Here is a 22000-nt window from a genome sequence, read left to right as displayed (position 1 = left end):
ATAGGACCCCGCCTTGCGGAACACCAGCACTGACTTCACACCATGATGATACAACTTCATCTATTCGTATACGCTGACTTTTATACATATTTATCATAATTTACAACGGAAGACAAACCATATCCACGTATCAAATGAAACAATCTCTGTGTGATGCCAGTTCACGCGGCTATTGAAAGTGCGGTTGGATGTAGAGAAAGTGACCTTATTGCACATCTATTGCAACTTCTAACGAGATATTAATTATAAACACGTTTTGGTCATCTCTTTACTTGTAGCTGTTTACAAAGCTAGCTTGTAGGTTTCGCCTGACCCGATATATGGCGTATGCCACTCGGTATATAGGTCAAATAGTAAAATAATTATTTAGATCTTGATGTAAATCGTAAAAACACACCATCAGATCATTCTCTTTATAATATTGTAGCTGCATTTACGTAAAAGCTCACAGAACATCCCAATTACCGTACCGAAGTCGAAAATTATCAGGAAAATAAAATATATGTTGAAAGCATTGATCGCTTACGTTTTACCTGGTTTCAGATTTACCATTAAACTCGTAAAGTAACTACCAGAGTATACCAGAGTGATGTTTACACTTACACATCTTATATACATTCAAAAGTACATAGGTACACTGATCATTTAACATCTCAGATCAAATAAATCAGCTTTATAAGACTCAAATTCATTGAACTTTTTCTCTGCCTCGATCATATCAAGTTGGATAAAAGTTTATCCTTGTACCTCTTGATTGCAGTCGTAAAGTTCAGGTAAGATTTCGAGACCCACGATAACGCGGATACAGCTTTTTTATAACTAAAAACCAACCTCGAACAGTTTTATCTATCATCACCTTTTAATCACAATCTACCTGAGTAATTGTCTTAAAATATGAGGCTGTGTTTTGATTTTTAACGATACGATTAAAGTCATTGATAATTCCAGCTATAAGAAACAGTTACGACCTTCATAATTTACAATTAATATAAACAAAACATGCAGACATCGATCATGATTCTTTCATTTAAGAATAAATACTCTGTAAGAAGGTATCCAGTTAAATTTATTGAGTAATCAAATATGCATGTAGACAAACTAACAATGCTTATTTCTTACCAAACAATAAGTTACGAAACCGACCGATTAGATGAAAAAAACCTCGAGAGCCTTTGTAACCGTGTGAATACACTTCTGTTGAAACCGAACAAAATAGCTTGCAATTACTTATAAGTTTGTTTGGCAAGTGTTTGAACTAATCTCGTGTGCAAGAAGATCGTTTTTTTAAGCTTTAGTAACTGATAACCTAAAAGTAATTCCGAATTCGAAAAAGACATGTCACACACGGTCTAATATTGTGTATTTTTTTGCTCCTAATATTAGATAGATAATTTTATAAAACGATTTATTCAACGTTTTACAATTTTATTTTAAATTACATAGATTATATAGGGCTTGTCGCACACACAACATATTTGTAGCCATAATTTAAATGATATTAAAAGCTCTCCCTTACATTTTAAAAGTCACCCTGACCTGCGTCATCACAACATTAGCATTTACAAGTACATCAAATACATATAATATCCATTACTTGATCAATTAGGATTAGATTAATGGGCCATTTTGAACGTGTCAGTTGGGTCTTAAACAATAGCGTGTTAGATGCTTGAGAGGTCCCTAACGAGGAAACATCGGTAGCTCGATTTCATGTCATGTCACGTGGAGCGAGTTCAACGAGCCACTTCACACAACTGTGAGAAATTGTGTTTCGCTTACTACGCTTTTTTGTCTACAATTTTCTACATTCAGAGAACTGCTTGCTTCGGTGTGGGTATTCGTTCCGCCATAATTTTATAATGAACTTGTAAAACGAAGATTACAGATAATATCCATGCTCGTTAACGATATGAGTTTGGGAAACGCAATTAAAAAGGCAAATTGGCAAATTGGATAAAATGTTAAGGATAATATGATTCAAGTAATAGTATGAATTGCCTAATTGTTTGTTCAGCTTTTTAAATATCGATGTCTTTGAGAAGTGTAAATATGCCCCAATTGTCTATTTAATTAAGTGTACTCATTTATTAATACAAAAAAGTACTTAATTAACTTTATTTTGGGATACTGTGTGTATTGGAGTAGATATTAGGTATGCTTTTGCTTACGATTCCTGCTAACATATTTTTTTTTTCAAGACCTGCAATCAGTCGCAAGACTATAAGCAGATGAGGTGATTAGGATTTCAATTATGTAGGCGACGAGACCATTGCCTCGTCTGCCTCTTAGAATGCATCCTTCCTTTTCAGCCTGTCCTTCCTTTTCAACATAATTAACGCAAAAGTTTGTAACAATGTACGGATGTTTGTTACTCTTTCACACAAAAACCTCTGTTGGCATATAAAATTTGGGACAGAGATAGATTATAGTCTGGATTCACACGTATGCTACATATTAGCCGGGTACCAGGCGAGTGAAGCAGTAGGTTCCGGCTAGTTCTAAATAAATGTTAGTACTTAATGAAACAGTTGGGAAGTAGGTAAAGGAACAAAGTGAATTGACGACATTAACTTTCTTGCGGTTTCTGTTTTATTATCAAATTAAACAATGCGTGTACCAATTACCATTCAAAGTAGGTAGGTAAATTAGATTTCGGCAAATAAACCGTGTATTCACACGTTCTTAGGGGACTTTCTAAACTAGAACTTGTATCTTTTTAATGAAATAAAACCAATTTTTTGTGTATTGAGATGACCTGCTCAAGTGTGCTGAGTTCAGAAAAACTGCTATATAATACTGACTGTCGTATTTATGTATATAAACTCTAAAGCGGAGGTACTTACACCATTTATGATAATTCATTGATATAGTCCGTATAAGTCAGGAAATGTGGGATGGCGATCGTCGTTTTTCGAAAAAAAAAATATATATTATTTTAGGATACTCGAATAATAATTAAATATAAAAACTCAAGGATTTTTTTAAACGATTACTTAAACGTACATACGTCGAACCTAACAAGGATTGATTAGTAGACGCATGTGTATATCTCTTTATCAATTCGAATTCAATTTCGTTACATTTTTTTGACACAATAAACGACCTCCTACGAAAGTGACATCTTACAATATTGACACGAAAACAATAGTAGGTGTTACCATACGTAACATTGTTATGTCATATCAGATTTATTGTCTGTGCTATTATTATTGTACAGAGGCGTTTGCATTATATAAAGACAAATGGGAAACAGTTGTTCCTTAGCAAATTACAAGAGTATCGTATTTTTATTTTTAATGTCATGTCATTTGAGATTTCGATTGTTTGTTTAAAAACTTACACAAGATATAAATACATTCCGTTATAAAAATAAGATATTTTCCTTAAACTTCTTGAATATACAAGGCATAAAAACTATGTAGAACTTACTACACGTGTTTAAATTTAATATCTATCTACCTTTTATAAGGCTGGTTATTGCTCATACTGCATAAACATTAACAATGGTAACATGTTTTAATTATCATTAGGTGGGTATATCACTAAATAGTGATCTCCCAGATATTGTCAGAAAATAGCGATAAACACAGTTTGTTTGACAATTCACGCTTAATTTTAAATGGGAATCTTAACCGGACGCAATAACTGTAGTTGCGTTTAAAACAGTGACGAGCGTTGTACATTTGAGACTGAGTTACTGTTATTTAAATTCCTGTACATGGACAGAGTTTTAATAGCAAAGTACTGTCTGCAAAAATACATAAATCGTTAGTTCTAAAACCAAAACAATGACAAAGTTAATTTTATTAAAAATTAGTACTATATCGGTAATGCTATAGAAAACATTGGACACTCGCAGTAAAGTTTTATTTTTCTTACATTCCATCTGTCTCGAAACACATAATTAATTTAGTGAAATAAATTGTTTTTAATTCTAATTCTAATTCTTATTACTGAAGGACTGTATGTAGGTATCAGGTAGAGTAACTGAAGACGTTATATACCTTATTTTTCATTATATAATTTCCTTGATTCCATGGCCCACTATTCTCTAAGATATTTTTGATGCGTCATCCATATTGATACCCAAGAATAAAAGTTTCGTCTTCTTGTAAAAGTGACACAGAACTCAGCACTAGTGCTCTTTACGATTTCACTGCTAATATCTTATTTTAGAAATATCATTACCACTATCTATCTATTACTAGAATCGTTCACAGATTTACTTATAAATAAGACATCGTTCTTAATATTCTCATCTGCGGTCCGCCGCAAATCACCATGAACATATACTGAAAATTTGCAGACAACTATATCTTATACCTTTAAACGAGCAATTCTTGTATATATATATATATATATATATATATATATATATATATATATATATAATTGGAATCTCGGAATCGGCTCCAACGATTTTCATAAAATTTAGTATATAGGGGTTTTCGGGGGCGATAAATCGATCTAGCTAGGAATTTTTTTTAGAAAATGTCATATTCGTGTTTTATTCGTGTTTTTTTTTTCCTGACATCTATAGGTGAATAATAATACTATTTTGCTTCGTAGATAGCTGGACAACTGAAATAACACATAGGCACTTTTTATACCGATATTCCTACGGGATACGGTTACGCAGCACGCTTACGCGGTTTCAACCGCGGGTCACAGCTAGTATGTACTTACGCGATACTCGAAGAGAGCTCTCCAAAATATGTACGAGGTTAGGTGTTTTTAGAATACAGTTTAATACATGAAATTAGTTAATACAAATATTATCCAGATGGCGAGGTGATGGCGCTCCGCGTGCGCACGCTGGCGTTATGGTGCGCGGTGGTCGCTTGCGCCGCGGCCTACACCGTCGACTGCAACCATGAGTACACTGACTGCGATACTGAACTTAGTGAGTATTGTGAAACTTTATACTATTATAGTAAATAACATCAATAGGTACAACGAATGTATGGAATTGCTGGTCTTTCATGCCGCTAATTAATTGATTTGGAAACATTTTTTTGAATGCTATTGGTCGCAAGTAAAAGATGAATAGATTATTATAAAACTTACTACCGTGAGACGAAGTCAAGACTTAAGATAATAAAGGCAAAAGCTAACAATGTATATTGGGCTAAAGATTAAAGACATTTTTATACTAATACAGTTTCATGTATTACGTGAATTACATAACATACTATAAGGTATAAAATTCACTGATTAATCAATTAACATTACAAATAGTTTATTATTATTATATACAACTTATGGCATAGACATTTAAATATGTTCCGGATCATCTTATCCTTATATTTATGCTAATCAAATGCATTATGAATCACAAATAACACTTGCGTGGGATAAATCTTTATATATTGACTTTATCAGCTTAGTAATAGGTTAGAATAAACGTAAGAAATCCATAGGATGTCAAGGTGACACCGAGATAATTATACCCGACAGTAAATAAGTGCCATGCTAGTTAATAATAAAATAATAAATAGTAATACGAGTATGTCTTCCTTCTTAACTAGATAGGTAACAAACGCTAATATTTAAATACGTTAATGTCATGAAGATAAAAGGAAATAATTGTGTTTTATTCGTGATTTACACCTCTGAATGTAAGTTAAATATATGAATATTCATATATTTTTCAAATGAATTATAACGTAAAAAAATTTATGTATAACGAATAGTTATTACTGTTAGTACGACTTTGGCATTATATTCCATTTTTACGATTTTAACATTAATTATATGATAAACCATGCAAGGAAGTATTGTGCATTATCAGGATAAGTCAGATCGAGTTTTTATCATGACTTTCATATGTCCATTTCCATACCGTTATAACAATCTCGATATGATCATTGCAAAAACTCCATTAGCTCATCTCAACAGGTATTATGTTAACGTAACAGGTTTTCAACTTGATGTTTGAGTATTGAGAAGTTTAAAGTTTTTAAGTATAATCGAATGATTCATGGTTTCGTACCGCAGGCACGTCCATGGCGAATCGTCTGAAGATTCTCTGTAAGCCGATAATCGCCACATTACGAGCTTTTTGCGATAAAAAAAAGTTTAACCTTTGCGAAACCGATAGAAGTTATTATAACGTTTCTATTCCTTTCTGTAGTATTATGTTTCTATAAAGCGGTGAGAGAGTTTTGCGGAAATAAAAATGATATTTAATTGTTAAAAAAAGCACACAAGACGATAGGTCAAAAAGAAAGAATAACTTTCTTTCGAATTGAGAATCACCAAATTATTTCTTATTTGACCTAATCTAATTAAATTATAACAAATCGCCAGATGTGTTGTTAAACGTAATACTCGAAAACGGATCCACCAATTTGGCTAATTTTTTTTAACGTTTTTGAGAAAAAACGTACCACGGGTGAAGCTGGGGCGGACAGCTAGTAATATAAATAGAACTATATCAAAAATCCCAATTAACATCATAACAAGCAGTCATCTTTGCAAATTGATGTTTATTTACTGTAAATAATTAAACAAGAGTTCGATAACCTCCGGGTTATCAGTGAAAAATTCCAACATGCAAAATTAAATTGTGTTGAGCGTAAGATTTATTTTTTATATTTAATATGAATGAGTTAATTCTCGAAACATGTCTTGTTCCAACCCATATAATTGTTGAAGCTTGAGCATTAAAAAATGGTAAATGTGGCGGAACCGCCGGCTAGTAGAATCGTGACTTCACCGCTACCATTTTCGGAATCAACACATTCCATAACCGACTCGTTTTGGTTGTATTTGTTTGAATCGTTTTTTGCTGTAGGCGAAGTATTATTGAACCTTTTACTTATAAAGTGATACGTGGTATCATGTTGATTGTTTCATTGTAATATTATTTTTTAATGGAATACATTATAATACGTTTGTGATATTTTTAACACCACTATCCTTGGAAGAAAGTTTTAAAAGCATATTTAGTACATTTATTTATACAAAAATATTGTGACTTGTAAAATAATTATTTTTACAAAAATCTAAGCCGCCTCTGTGATAACTAGAGCAATTTTAAATGGGATGGTCTTTTCAAAATTCAAATATAAAAAGACGTAAACATCGGCCCATCCAGTAAAAATTTATGAGAACAAACACAAAAATACAATCGAAAAACTATCAACGCAAACGTACCATCATTAAACTGAATAGAAATGCATCTCACAGATAGGAATTCGTAAAATAACGTAAAGAAACGTGGCCAGCAGGTCAGTGAGGTAATCGGTTTGCCGTAACGGTGTCGCGCCCGGATCCATGAAATTTCTCTCCGGATAACTGAGCTATTTGTCGGTTTGGTACAAAATTATACAGGACTTCCGAATCTTGTTGGTTTGTTATTGTTGGGAGATGGGTTGATACGGAATAGATCTATGTAGAAAAAGAGAAAGTAGTAAACTAATAACATACTATTTTGTAGTTATGAATGTATCATATATGATGTGTAGGTATACTTATTCAATAAAGTATGTCAATACTATGTAATGTATCAGGCAATACAAGGTGTATAAGTAAACTAAATAACTTATTACTCATATTAAATAATTTATTTATAAAATATATTACAACAACTTTCTATAGACATAAAAGGTGTAAAACAGACCTATCGGTTTACTATAGCAATATCTTCAGGCGTCTGTTGGATTTACTATTGCAATACATTTTATGAGTTTGTAGTAAATGGATGCATAACACTGTTCCATTGATGGATTTTGCGTTGCGTGCAAGCGTAGCTCCTCAGACTAATTATATATGATATCAGTTATAATTTACCGTGACGTTTATTTAAACTACCTATTTCTAATTATTTATGAACGTTATCATTCTACCTACCTTTTAAATTAATAGTGTAAAGTTTAACTCATATTTGTTGTGACTTGTAATTTATACCAGGACTGCAAATATAAAATACTAGCTGCGCCCCGCGGTTTCATCCGCGTAAGTCCGTATTCCGTAAGAATATCGAGATAAAAAGTTGCCTATATGTTCTTTCAGTTCTTTCAGCTGTCTACGTACCAAATTTCATTGCAATCGGTTCAGTAGTTTTTGCGTGAAAGAGCAACAAACACATACACATCCTTACAAACTTTCGCATTTATAATATTAGTAGGATAGTTGGATAGGATTAAATGAATAAATAGACAACAGGTTCAGAATGAGCCAAACTATTTGTCCGTGTTATATACCGTTTCACCCACTGCCACGTAGGTATAACATAAGATTATCAACAGTCATACATTAACAGATTATACTTTTTAGATCAATATTGATATCTTAATGACCGTATACCGCTTACTCTCAAAGTGCCATTAATTAATGTCACTCGCGTGTATATCGACCTTGTCGCCCTTGCTTGTGATCGAAGCGAAAGTTAACGACCGTGGTTTGATGCCCCATACAACCCACGTGAAGCGTGAGGTTCCTATCCTTCGTTTTTTTAATGATCCATCTGTTATTCAAGGTTATGTAGGTCATAGCTCTTCATTAGGATGTGCTTATTGAGATAAAAGTGTTTAAAGTTGGGTGTAATGAAGAAATTAGCTGTTTAAATTCAAGAACAAAATATAGTATTTAAGGAGCGTGTGTTTTTAATAATTACTGGATGGATACACAAGTGCAGATTATAATACGATAATTACATGTGGCCAAGGCGATGCTACGGTTTGACAAAAAGACGCTGGTTCGAATCGCGCCTCGTGATCAAATTTGCTGTATTCCTTTCAAATTTCTCATTTATAAAGCACTAGCTGCGCCCCGCGGTTTCACCCGCCTAAGTCCGTATCTCGTAGGAATATCGGGATTAAAAGTAACTCATATGTTATTCCAGTTGTCCAGCTATCTACGTACCAAATTTCATTGCAATCGGTTCAGTAGTCTTTGCGTGAAAGAGTAACAAACACACATACATCCTTACAAACTTTCGCATTTATAATATTAGTAGGATTTCAATGCTATAAAACTATAAATTAAACGATATTGCTAAAGTTACAACGTTGAGATATTATGCTTATATATTATAATTAATTGCACAGTATATTATGAATAAATATTTAAAACTGTACAGTATATTTGCCGTGTAAATGCAATTTATTAATAGCCATATTTATTATCCACTTAAGGAAATAAACATCGCGGATGTAAAATGTCAGCTGTTTTGCTTTTATTTTAAATCATACTGTGAGTTAGCGGAAATGTATTTGTGTCATTGAGTTTCATCTAAAATTATCACTGATTAAAAGGTCAGAATTTTTTCGTGTTATATTATACGTATCAAAAATAACTTATGGCGACCCTAATTTTCAGAAATGTTTTAAAAATATATAAATATAGTAAACAAAATATGAAAAGATTCTTTTTGTTTCGCTCATGAACACGGAACACCCACTGCTGGACAACGATGTCCCACAGTACAGACATATTAGAAAATAAAAAGTATAAAGCCATTCAACAAAAATATTCTCACAAAGGAAGTTCTCATAATAATCCGGGCAAACTTTAAAGCTTCGGATGTCCACCTGTGCACTTCCTTCACTCAGGTGAGTTTAGGGTTGCCAGATGTCGTGATTCATCAGTTCATAAATAGGTGCATATTCAATGGCAGGATGTTGACCTGATTTTGAGTATTAACAGAAAAATTGTATGTCCTTTATTAAATAAGTACATTTCTTATTCACCTATTTGACTTTATTAGTCAAAATGTTCGAGGAAATCTTTGAAAGAATTTAAACTACAGTTGAAAACAAATCGGAATTATTTATATACCTATTATAATCTTCACATTAAAATTCAAAAATTAAACAATGTCTATATATTAATAAGATGATTTAAATACGTCGTTCGTAATAATTCAAAATATGCTAGTTTCTAATTGATAATTTTTGGCAGCCCTAACCACCAAACTGCACACTTGGTCACGCGTGAGCACCCCAGCCGGATACTTACCTCTTTTACGCAACATTAGCCTGTGTAGACTTACGTGTTCACTTATTCATTGATTCGTCAGGGTTTTCACTGTTGCGAAATTAATATTGTCACATCACAATAAACTTTAAATATTGTAACTGATTCTTATTGCAAAACGTAACCTAAAAATTATACGTTACAATGTCAATAATACGTGTACTGTAAGATTTGTATGATTGTATATATCAGATTCAAGATTTTTCGCCTTGATTGCGACAGCAAGGAAATAAGAAGTATACTTTTAAGAATAGTATTATATTATCTGTGCTTTTATCCCTACAATACCATAACACGCCTAAAAGCTTGTGTACAAACTTGTTATATCCCTGTTTATACGGCATCTAATCGTGCTCTTTGTACTAAATCTTTTTTTAAAACAATAACGCAGTAAGTTTTCTACAATGAATGTGTAAATAAGACGTATTAGGAGAAACCAAAAAATACCATAAGAAGAAAGCTTACAGCAGGTTGTTAATTGACATATTTCATATATTTTAACGCAAAAAAACATAAATTCTAACTTAAGTTATGCAGGCAAACGTCTTACTTAATTCTTACTTATGCAGTCCTAGATTGTAATGTGTAATTATTGTAACTGCTTAGTTCCACAAAAACCTCATTAATGATGTTAAGCTGTAATTACGAAATAGAGGAAGTAGTATTAATAGTCAATTGAGCCTAATAGTGAAAATTTGCTTTAAGTTTCTCTTTTGATTGTTATTAGCTTTTGCCCGCGGCTTCGCACGCGTTAAATTCGGAGTAGTTTAATATATTCCTCTTGAATTACTCTATCTATTAAAAAAACCCAACAAAATCCGTTGAGTAGCTATAAAGATTTAAGCGTACATAGGGACATAGGGACACAAGAAGCGAATTTGTTTTATACTCTAAAGTGATGAGAAATCTCTGTTTTGTTATTCGCAATATCATTATAAGAGCTAAGTCCGTTTTTAAATGTTATTTCAAAGAGGATAATGCTTTTACGCACAGCCAGGGCCTTTGGGGAAGGATCTTGGGTTATATCTCCCACTGCAATTGTGGACTACCGACTAAACTCCCGTGTTCTGTCGGGCAGCTTTAATGAAGGGGCCAAGGGAGCTGGTTATAAGTGCTAAGTCCTGGGCTTGAACTGTTATGAAGCCTAATGAAAAAGCTGCAAGAATGGACAAGAACTTGAAATCTTAATATTTGACCGTAAAGCAAATCAAATTTTATTGATATATATGCAATATATAGACTTCAATACTAAATTTATGGGATCAATATTTGAACCAACAAGTTAAATTAAATTTGTTAGAGCTACTAAAGAACTACAAAACAGATTGTTAATAGTCTATTCTAATAATATTTTATAATCACTAATCTCAGGAGATTTAGATGAATGGTTCGAATTGAAAAATGATTGTTGAATTGACAATTTCATTTATCGGGGAAGGCTTCTATAACAACATATATGACGTGGGTAAATGTGCGGAGCACAACTATTATAGAAAGTTAGTTCATATAGAAAGTTATGGAAAATTTTTAAATAAATTATTGTGTACTTTAATGTTATTAAAATTAAATGAAGGCAACCGTATAGTTCTTAATATTAATTTTTACATGAGTTGTTTCGTATGTATTATAATATATTAATACTTATGTTAGTAATAACCATATTTATGGTAAATGTAACAAGAAAAAAAAATATATAATATGTAAAAAGAAACTGCTTTTTAAAACGCGACTTAATTTCATAAAGAATGTCTAACGCGATCTTCCAGATTTCTATATAGAATGTGAGCCTGAGTAGAGTATTTGTACTGAACAAATCGAAATTGAAATCCTTCGTGTTTGCGATTTCTAAATGAATAGTAATGATCATATTCGTGTTATATTAAATACAAGAAATCACAAAACAGTATTATGAGTGCGTTATATAAACAGGATGCACGAATTAAATTGAAGTGTAGTTAAATAACCTTCGTTATTCGTGATTTATTTGCCATGGCAATATTCTTCAGTGTAAAAGAATGCCAAGGTTATAAAAGTGATTAGAAGAAGATGTTATTATTCTGTATTTATTAAATTACCACTTATAAATATTAATTGAATTCTTAAACCATTCCACAATTACGTGTCTTTCGTTTATCTTTAAACAAATCTCGTCTAAAGGTTTAGTGAACCAGATAAACGTTGCAATCAATTTTATTATTATAACGGTTGTATTGATTTAAGATAACGGATCCGAAGCAAAAAGCCGATTTTTCATCACGCGGCATTAATCCAGCTAAGCGTGTAAGACTTCGAACTCATTACCGTAACATTACATGAACAAAATAATAATTAACTAGTCGTGTTCCTTGGTAAAACAATGTATTAATGGATAGAACTGGAGGTATTTTATTTGCTAATGCAGGTGCAATATACGGATATTTATGGGATCAAATTTTAATTAATTTTTTTACTTTTTTGTCATTGTCTGAACAACAAGCATCTAAATATATAAACTTTCACATTTATAATATTAGTAGGATAAGCAAACGAAGCTCACTTTCATTTCTGTCTTACTATCCGCCCTCTCTGGGTTCACCTGCATTGAATTGTTATGTATGTTTCGACTAAATGTTTATAAAGTGCAGTGGTGTTAGATATTACCTGTAGATATATTCATGACCCTTACTGAGTTCACACATTTGATTTAAAATTATAGTTTAACAAAAGTGTCGTGCGGTTTCACTTTATGTGTTATTATAGTAGGTAAGCTACATTAGTGCCAAGTACCATCAAAATACGTGTTTCATTTTTATGGTACTTTACATCAGAGTTTTGCGTGAAAGAATAACAAACATACTTCCATACATGATATTAGGAGAATAGGATTTATTGTTATTTTTATGGAACATAATCCAATATTTATTTTCAGGCAAATTAGTAAGCGATGATGAAGAAGGCCAGTCAGTCGTAACCACACCTTCAACGATAGAAGTGCGACCAACTACGACTGTTGCAACTCCGACAAGATCGACATCTAGAAGTGTTTTAGAAAATAAGACAGTTGAAATTACCACTGAGCAAAATGAAGTAACCGAAACAATAGTGAAACCTAAGCCTAGACTACTTAATTTAAATGTAGACGAGTTGCAAAATTTTGCCAATGCATTACACAACCAAACAAACCAGAGAGAACCAAAGAAGAATATAGCCGATTTAAGTGATGTAAATATGGACGGCGATGATGATGATGAGCCTCCAAAGTTATTAGTACAAGAAAGAAAACAAAATCAAATGGCGGATAAATTTTATTCCAATCTACAAGCGCCGTTTCATCCTTTACTTAATATGGATAAATCTGAAGAGATTGAAACGTGCAAAGTGAATGAAGTAACGTATAAGGTATGTACCTAATATGTAATTGTAATAACGTGTGTTGTAATTCCACTATTGCGTTGATGCTCACTCATAATAACGATACTATTTGTGAAATGTTGCTATTTGAAGTATTTACAGTCGAACAAATATTTTCAAACAAGCCGAAATAGGGTATTGGTAACTCATGAATTGCAATGTATTGGTAAATATTTAGAATGAGACCAAATTGTTTGATAAGCAAACCTAATGGATCAACTTTGCTAAGAATTTACAAACATGTTTGTTGACTTCATGGATTATTACGCTAACAAAATGAGGAAGTGGTTGTGTGTTCAGCAATTTCAGCATTATTGTCTTTAAAGAGACGTTTCTTTTATACTTACTATGACATTATACCTTTTATCATAGCCTTTTACTTGGTATTAATTATTGTCGTTAGTATTTCTAGTGGTTATTTTTTGTGATTTAAAAGGTAAATGAAAAATCTATTCTAGAACCATTTAAGTTCCTAGCCACAAAACACAAGAGTCTCACACACATACCCTTTTCACACAAGACTCTCACAGTAAATTGAAAGCGAATCTGTCTTCATTCGTACTGGGATTCTTTTTGGCACTAAACCTTTATGTTTCGGTAGCTCGGGGAGAAAATGGACAGAGGCTGCGAGGAGACATGCGAATGTTCGCCTGGAGGCGTGTTTGAATGTTCACCGCGATGCAAGCACCCGTACATACGGAGAGGAAGACGTTTAAGCGATCCTTTATGTTTTGAATCTCCGGTTGATGAATGCTGTTCTATTATGGCTTGCGCTACTAATAATGGAGGTGGGTGGTGTTTTACTTTTTCATCTTTGTGATTATATCATGTATGAGGTAAGTATGTTAGCTATTGATTTGGTTGCCAAAATGTTCAAAATTTCATTATGTAAATACGAAACATATTTAATTAATTTTATGGAGTTCTAGATGGTTTTCATTCAAAATATTGTTAACAATTGAATTCGGATGGCAATTAATTGAAAATACTTTCTGATTAACTTTGAAACTTCAAATTAAATATAAAAAACTTCAATACTACAAACCGCGATTCTCATATTCATATGAAAATAATTTCAGATTTAAAACCAACATCATTAGAAATCTGTCGGTATGGCAACGATACGTACCATGTCGGCGCTAAGTGGAACATTGGCTGCGAACAGACTTGCACTTGCGAGCGCAACTCCGTGGTCACATGCAAGCCTAGGTAAACAGTTTATAGCCTTGTTGAACCGGTACTTTGTAAACAAATGTGTATAAACTTATATCCGCGTTTGTTAATGTTTATATCAATGGAGATATCTGAAAGCATATTATGTATGTAGAATGAACATTTTTGTCTCAAGACGTGTGTTTCTTGTTTAATGTTCACGTTTAAGAACACTTGAGGCGGTAGAGAGGTAAGATTTCTCACCACGTCTTTTGCTCTTCTTTCGATGTTTTAAAATCTAGCATAAAAATATTAAACTTATACATTCAACTTTATTTTTTAAAGTTGTTTCATATAGTAGGTACCAATACGTTGACAAAGTGTCATAAACCAATTTAAATATCGATGCAAAATGTCAGTTACTTTAAGTACTCAGGAAGTAGTTAAAATGACTAATTATCGTTTCCAGATGTCAGCGCATAGCGCAATCAGACAGATGCATCAACGTGCAAGATCCTAATGACGCATGTTGCGAGATACAGATTTGCGACGTGTCTCAAGATGTGCACGAGGAGCCCATGGAAAATGTCACTGTTTCCACATCTTCTACAACTGAGGTATAATTATTGTATTTATGTTCTATTTATATAAAGTTTTCTTTGATAGTTGTGTAATATGACGATTCAAAAGTGCTTCTTTAAAGAAGTCTAATTGAATGAATAAATGTTTGAGTTAGGGTTTGATCTGTTTTAAGTTGGGCAATTAGTCTCTATGCCAGATTTTAATATAAGGTTAAAGAAGTCGAGTTATATAAATACATAAATAGAACTACATAAATACATTAAATAATCAACGTAGAATGTAGATAAAACTTATACCTATTTTTGTTATATAATTGTGAATGATTATACTAGGTACCTGCGGTTGAGCGATTCTCGATGGAATCTCCCAAATCTACAATGCGCCCACTGGTCTTACTGGAACCAATTGGCTCCATCAAAGTGCTACAAAACAACAGCGTTCAAGTAAATCTCATACATCCCAATGACACGGAAGATCCTATTCACTTGTTGCTCAGCAATGATGGAGGAAATACCTATCAAGATGTCGAACTCAGATATTCAAATCTCATTCTTAATTTGGAGGGGGGTAAAGATTATATTTTGAAAACAAAAGAAACCGGCACTAAATTCAACTTCACTATAACAGCATCTGATGTTGGTAATGAATTACCCGAAGAAGGGATATACAATGTAACAAAAGATGGATGTTATCACGACGGACAATTTTACGCAGTTGGTTAGTATTTATTAATTTGAAATTTAATCACAGAATGGATATGAATCTGATAGTTGCTACTAATACAAATGCGTTAATCTTGTACCAATTAATTATGTATTCACAATATCAGTTAAGCATAACAGATACATTTACATTGCTCAATATCAATTAGGATCTTATGTGAATCGACTTTCGAACGCACGAAAGCGTTTGTAGAGTATTAATTACTAACACATTAATGCGAATTTAAACCGTGGTCTAAATACATACTAATTAATATTTACAGGCGAAGAATTTAACATAGGATGCACAGAACTATGCGAATGTACTGGTCAAGATACTCGTGAATGTGCTCCATTACATTGTCCGAATCACGTTGGATTGGAACTTGTGTCTAAAGGTTGTGTGAAATGGGCTCCCAGTCCGCCACCGCAGCCGCCTAACTGCTGTCCCCGTACTGCTAGGTGTTTGAGTGATGGAACTTGTCATTACAAGGGAGTTGCGTAAGTGGAATTTTAACCTTTTAATCTTTAAATCTCCTTGATAATTATTACTTACTTATTAGGCACTTTAGCCATATAAAGAACACGTCATTTCATTTCATCCAGAATAACCTAGTTATCTCTTTTTGTGCTTATACCACATATTTAACAATAAAGCTTTTTCCAGGATACCAAATTGGAGTGAAGTACCAATCGCACTGTCAGGGTGTGAACAACACTGTTTTTGCGAGAATGGAGAACTGGATTGTCAAGAAGCATGTAGTCCACTGCCCCCACTGCCTCCACAAACTCTCAGGTGTCCCCCAATGCATCGACCGGCACCAGTTAATATATCTAGTGACGAAGATTGCTGCAAGGAATGGGGCTGTGTGCCACATGGTAAAACAAGTTAATATTGCCGAACAATTCCATATGTATATTTACCATTAGCATTGTCATTTGCATACTCATAGACACAAAAAGCAGTGAAAAGTATAGTTCATAAATAACTGGCATTACATTCATCGCGGTTGTCAGTACTTCCACTTGTCAACATTATTAATAACTCCATATCACGTCACGCATGTAATATTTCACAGTAATAATTGCTTATTTATTGCATGTTTAATCATTCATCACTCATTACTTACAGCTGGGAACACGAACGCATCGGCTTTACAAAATCATATCACACCGTCTAATTTAGAGAGCATTCGTTATGTTACGCCAATAACACCGGTGCTGCCCGTAACCGCTACATTAGTATTACCGACTCCCCCCCTTACCACGGAAGCAATGAGTTTCAATAAGCGATTGCACGTAGGGAATTTCGATTTTTACAAGCGCTTTCGTCCTCTTAAGTCAGGCATTCCGAAATATTTGAAATCCACAGCTCAACTTAATAATACATATTCCGAATCAGCTGAATATAGAGGTCATAAGGACCCTATGAATATTACAGTATTTACACCAGATGATGAACAACATGATGCTAATTCTCACTTTCGCCAAAACAACGTTCATTTACTAGCGCCTCCTAAGGTTGAAAAAGACGGCAACGGCAAACAAAGAACAATGAAACCAGCTCCTAAAAAATCTCATTCCAGTTATGTTATTGCCTCACACGACCAAGCCCCTCTGAAACAACAAGTATATAAAACCGATTCTCATGGTAAAATGCATCAAAACAGCCAACATTCTGCTAATAACAATGAAAATTTTACTAATAAATATAATATGGTAATAAAAACCCATGAACATTCTCCTATCAGAAAGGTGCCCATTTCTCAAGTTAAAAATCTGAATTACTTTTCACCAGAATTTAATAAAAAGAAAGTATTCAATCCCCTTGATACATCTAATAATGGTGTTGATATGGTTGATGCTGCCGATAGTAAATATCTTTTTGAACCATCGCGTAACAAATCAACTGAAATGATTTCGTTATCATCCATACATCATCCAAAATCACATACAGTTTCAAACAATCATATTATCCAAAATAGTCAGGGAAAGTATGTGACTATTTTACGCAATAAGGACGTGCAATCGATCAAATCAAATGCCGTAGAAACTGCTTCCTGGAAACCAGATATAATTAAACATTTACTTAAAAAGGAACCAAATCCCTATGAAACAGTTTTACTGAGAGCCCTTCCCAATACACAAATGCATTCAGCAATTAAAAGTTCGTTTAGTAATCCCAACAATCCTGCGATAAAATATTCTACAATCGATCTTGAAAATATCCTTAGTCAAATGGAAATAGAATCAGAAGTAAACAGAAACCTTGGAAGATCAGCTGAAAAGAGCCGACCAACCGCGGCAGGTCAGTGACCTCGCCTTGGTGTCACTTCTAATCTTATATGTAGATGGCTGTTTTTCTATTTCTGTTCTGTCTACAAAATGAGATAATAATACAAAATTAGACCAACACTTGAAACTAGGAACTATTTTATAATTAATCTGTGTACCTTATTACTTTTGCACACCATCTCATCTTACGTCACATCACATTATTCAATTAGTATTGTTTTTATATAATTCATATTCACAACTTTAACGAAAGAATAATTGCAGGTCCATTACCACCAGGATTCCCAGGAAAGCAGCCACCGGGCTTCCTTCCTACCATCCCCCCCGACAATCGATATCCATCTGAAGACAATCCATTAGAAGACTATGAGCAGAATAATATTCGGAGGCCCATTAATAATCCTTTGGAACCTGCATTAGCTGGCCTTCCACCTGGCTTGCCTCTACCTAGTTTCGCGGAAGAAAATCAAAAGCTTACGGTGATATCTTTGCAATCCGATTCACCGACAAGTATTAAAATGTTATTTGGACTACCTCCTGTTTTAGTTGGTTTGCGGGGAAGCGTAGATTTGAGATATACAGACACAGAGTAAGTTAAAAGACACTTTAATACTCTGGATCAATCAAGAAATTTTTTTATTACACAATTATACCATACTTTTTTTTTCAGAGATGACGATGTCAGCCAGTGGTATTCACAAGTTTTCGCGCCAGCTGATGAAATATTAACCACGCCTCGATTGGAATTCCGATTGGGTGGCTTAAAACCTTCCACTGCTTATAAAATACGAGGCAAACTGTATCTACACAATCTACCTGTTGAACCTGAAAGTAAAATTTATACAATTCGGACTCAAGATTTGCCATCTGTAAGTAATGCTAAAACGGTTTTTTTTATTTAGAAGTGAATATGTTAATAATTGCGTACTCATAAAATTTTCAGACGGAGCCAGCTGAAGAGAAACGTAGAGAAATAGACTGTAAGTTGAGAGTAGTTGATGTCAATGATACTACAGCACACCTAACGTGGAGACGCTTCACAGAGGAAGAGCTACAGTTTATTGATGGAGTTCAAGTTCGGTAAGTAGCTAGTGTACATGGAAAATTTAATTGATTTATTTGTATTTCCTATAATTGGTACATAATTAAGGGATAGTTTAGTTTATTATACACGTTTTGTTATTTCAAATATTTCTTAGTTATGGTAATCCAGACGGCTGAAAAACCGATTAAAAGTGCTAAAAATCGATACAGTCGTTCTTCACAAACCAGAACCATCTACGAGTATGAAAGACTGATAATTAGGTGACATAACTTCTAGATGACCTTGTCAACGTAATATGTTTTAAGCATTTATTATTTTCCAGATACCGTCCAGTCGGCACACCAATATACAGCATGACGGAATTACTTCATCATAGTCGTTCAGCAGCTGACCTTCTAGATCTGCGTCCAGGCAGCAAATATGAGGCTTCCTTGGTTCTCATCCCGCCCACGCGGTCCGCTACAGAACTATTCGATTCTGGTCGTGTAGAATTTGTAACGGCTCCTTATATTGGTATGTTTTTTTCATACAAATTATTGATGTAATGTTTATATATGTTATGGGAGTTATTTAATGTGACACAGATTTGCTACAGGGATAATCTGGCATGTATCTATACCACAATCAATAATACTTTATTGGTATATTTTTATTTTAAACTTTATTAAAGAGTGCTTTATGTAAATAAAATTTTTGTTTCGATCTGTTAACTTACTATAAAAATATAATGGAATAAACTTACGACTCGACAATTTAATATCGAATTCAGAAGCACCTGCTTAAAGTATGTTGTTTTTTTATTGAGGTAAATTATATTATGATAGATATTTTATTTACTACTAGGACATAACAAGCTCCGGACATACGAAACAAAATAAATCGCGTTTTTCCTCTCTCAACAACTGCTTCGCTCGTGACGTATAGTTTATATACAACGGCTGTAAAACCAGCATTTTCACATCGCTTTTCAGACCCATACAACTGGACGGTGACAGTAGAAGCGCGTACCGTAGGCTCGGAAGCCGCGGAGCTGACGTGGCGCGGCGTGCCCTCGCCCGCGGAGCGCTGGGTGCGCGTGTACCGGGCGGCGCACGCGTGCGGCGCGCGCAAGGAACACGACGACTTTAGACTCGCAACACGGGACCTGCCGCCCGCTATCACTTTGATTGGGCTGGAGCCGAACTCGAGGTGAGACAAAGAGAGAATTATAGGATATAAATACGACTATAAAAAGTATTTAAATAATAGAAAAAATTCGTTCATGAGGCGGGATTGGAACCTTTTGATCTTTTGTCGTGAGATCCCTTGATAGATTTTTTCTTATTTAATTATTTTTCGTTTGTAAATCTTTGGCATGCTATTAGATAAAAAAATCTTACTTCAGTTTAGATTTTTAAGATAAGTAGGCGTGTATATTTACTTTTTTATATTGTACATCATTTAAGACTAAATTAAAACTAGCTGTAAGAAAAAAGGGCATAAGCCTCATCACACTAGTTGTCACTAAATTGCTCCATTAAAATTAAAAAAGAGATAAATGTTGAGCTTATTTTGTGTTTTCTTTAGCGGGATATACTACATGACAAATATAACGAAAGTATAAAATAATGATTAGAAAATAGTTTTCAAAGTTGCTCAGTGAAAGGAATATCCAGTATTAAATCACCAAATAAATATTTTCGCAGGTGTCGTGTGTGGCTTGAACTGTTTTTGACGAATGGTAAAGTCAAAATGAGTAATGTACTGGAAATACACACGAAATCTTTGGACTCGCCCGAGCCAGTTGACAGTAAGTATACTTCGTATGTCAAACCTAAGTGGTTAGGTATTTTCACTTACATCATATACTTGGCAGTTTATTTACGATGTTGGATTGCCATTATTGGCTACTTACTACTGTGATCTGTGTGTTTCATTGCTGTCTTTCTAAACATTAACTATATTATTATGTTATCTGTAATATTAGTTAATTATGAATGCCGTAAACTATTAAAAAGGGGAATATTGTTCGAATTATTCTAAAGGTTTAAGGTACACTGAAGCGACGGTGATCATAGCCTTCATATCAGAGTGAAGTTGATGGCTCTGTAAACTACAAGTAGAAATAAAAGATTTTGACGGATTTTAAACGCGATTTCGAGCACTTTACAGTGTCCGCGGTCACTTGATGTTACATCTCTTAGAGGTCATACAAAAATCGTTCTTTGAAAACTATTCCACCATATTCCAGTTCCACCTATTTCTAAGTTGATTTGTTGATAATTCGCATTTTATATCCGTTAAAAAGTCCGTAATTTCTAAACGTATGATACTCGAGTAAAATGAAACACAGGAAACTGACAAATATTTCAGATGAAATAGAAGCGTCCTCAATAGCGGGCAGCCGGGGGGCGCCGCGCGGCGACTACTACGGCGCGCTCGTCATCGTCGGCGTTATAGCCGCGCTGGGGGCGCTCACCTCTGTACTCTTGCTGCTCGTCGTGGTGAGGCGGCACCGCCCGCACTCCGTGCCGATAACGCGTGAGTGTTTTGATATCTACACTAATATTATAAATAAGAACCTTTTGTGTTTTTGCATTTACGTATTTTGGTATTTTTGTAACGTTTTCACGCAAAAACCACTGAATCGATTTCGATTAATCGATTAGTAAACTACAACTTTACTGAGTGACAAAGTCTATGTATGTACCACGGGCGAAGCCGGGGCAAACAGTTAGTGTTATATGAAAAAATGATATTATACGTATTCGAGATATCTATACATATATATAAAAGAAATCGTTTTCGTTACATCACTTAAAACTCAAGAACGAAGAAATAGATTTCAATAATAAATTTTTCGTTCAGTAATGGA

At 33.8% G+C, this 22000-nt stretch overlaps 1 protein-coding gene across 3 annotated transcripts in view; it reads left to right on the top strand.

Annotated features, from left to right (window-relative positions):
* Positions 1 to 22000, top strand: part of LOC119828818 (putative epidermal cell surface receptor) — a 29811-nt gene that overhangs the window by 5459 nt on the left and 2352 nt on the right. For 2 of the 3 annotated variants that reach the window (XM_038351101.1, XM_038351100.1), the window contains exons 2-16: positions 4784 to 4903; positions 12890 to 13359; positions 13973 to 14159; positions 14451 to 14580; positions 14993 to 15140; positions 15438 to 15822; positions 16091 to 16307; positions 16474 to 16685; positions 18366 to 18690; positions 18772 to 18970; positions 19045 to 19181; positions 19469 to 19659; positions 20118 to 20334; positions 20832 to 20935; positions 21499 to 21666. In XM_038351101.1, coding sequence (XP_038207029.1) covers positions 4795 to 4903; positions 12890 to 13359; positions 13973 to 14159; positions 14451 to 14580; positions 14993 to 15140; positions 15438 to 15822; positions 16091 to 16307; positions 16474 to 16685; positions 18366 to 18690; positions 18772 to 18970; positions 19045 to 19181; positions 19469 to 19659; positions 20118 to 20334; positions 20832 to 20935; positions 21499 to 21666 — 3199 coding nt within the window. In that variant the 5' untranslated portion in view covers positions 4784 to 4794. Of the gene's footprint in view, positions 1 to 4783; positions 4904 to 12889; positions 13360 to 13972; positions 14160 to 14450; positions 14581 to 14992; positions 15141 to 15437; positions 15823 to 16090; positions 16308 to 16473; positions 16686 to 16938; positions 18138 to 18365; positions 18691 to 18771; positions 18971 to 19044; positions 19182 to 19468; positions 19660 to 20117; positions 20335 to 20831; positions 20936 to 21498; positions 21667 to 22000 lie in introns of those variants that run through there. The other variant, XM_038351102.1, reaches the window with a different exon arrangement.

This window comes from Zerene cesonia, chromosome 8, assembly GCF_012273895.1.
Source record: "Zerene cesonia ecotype Mississippi chromosome 8, Zerene_cesonia_1.1, whole genome shotgun sequence".
NCBI classification, from domain to species: Eukaryota; Metazoa; Arthropoda; class Insecta; order Lepidoptera; family Pieridae; genus Zerene; species Zerene cesonia.
The sequence above is the reverse complement of the archived record's forward strand: the minus strand, read 5'-3'. Positions and strand labels throughout refer to the sequence as shown.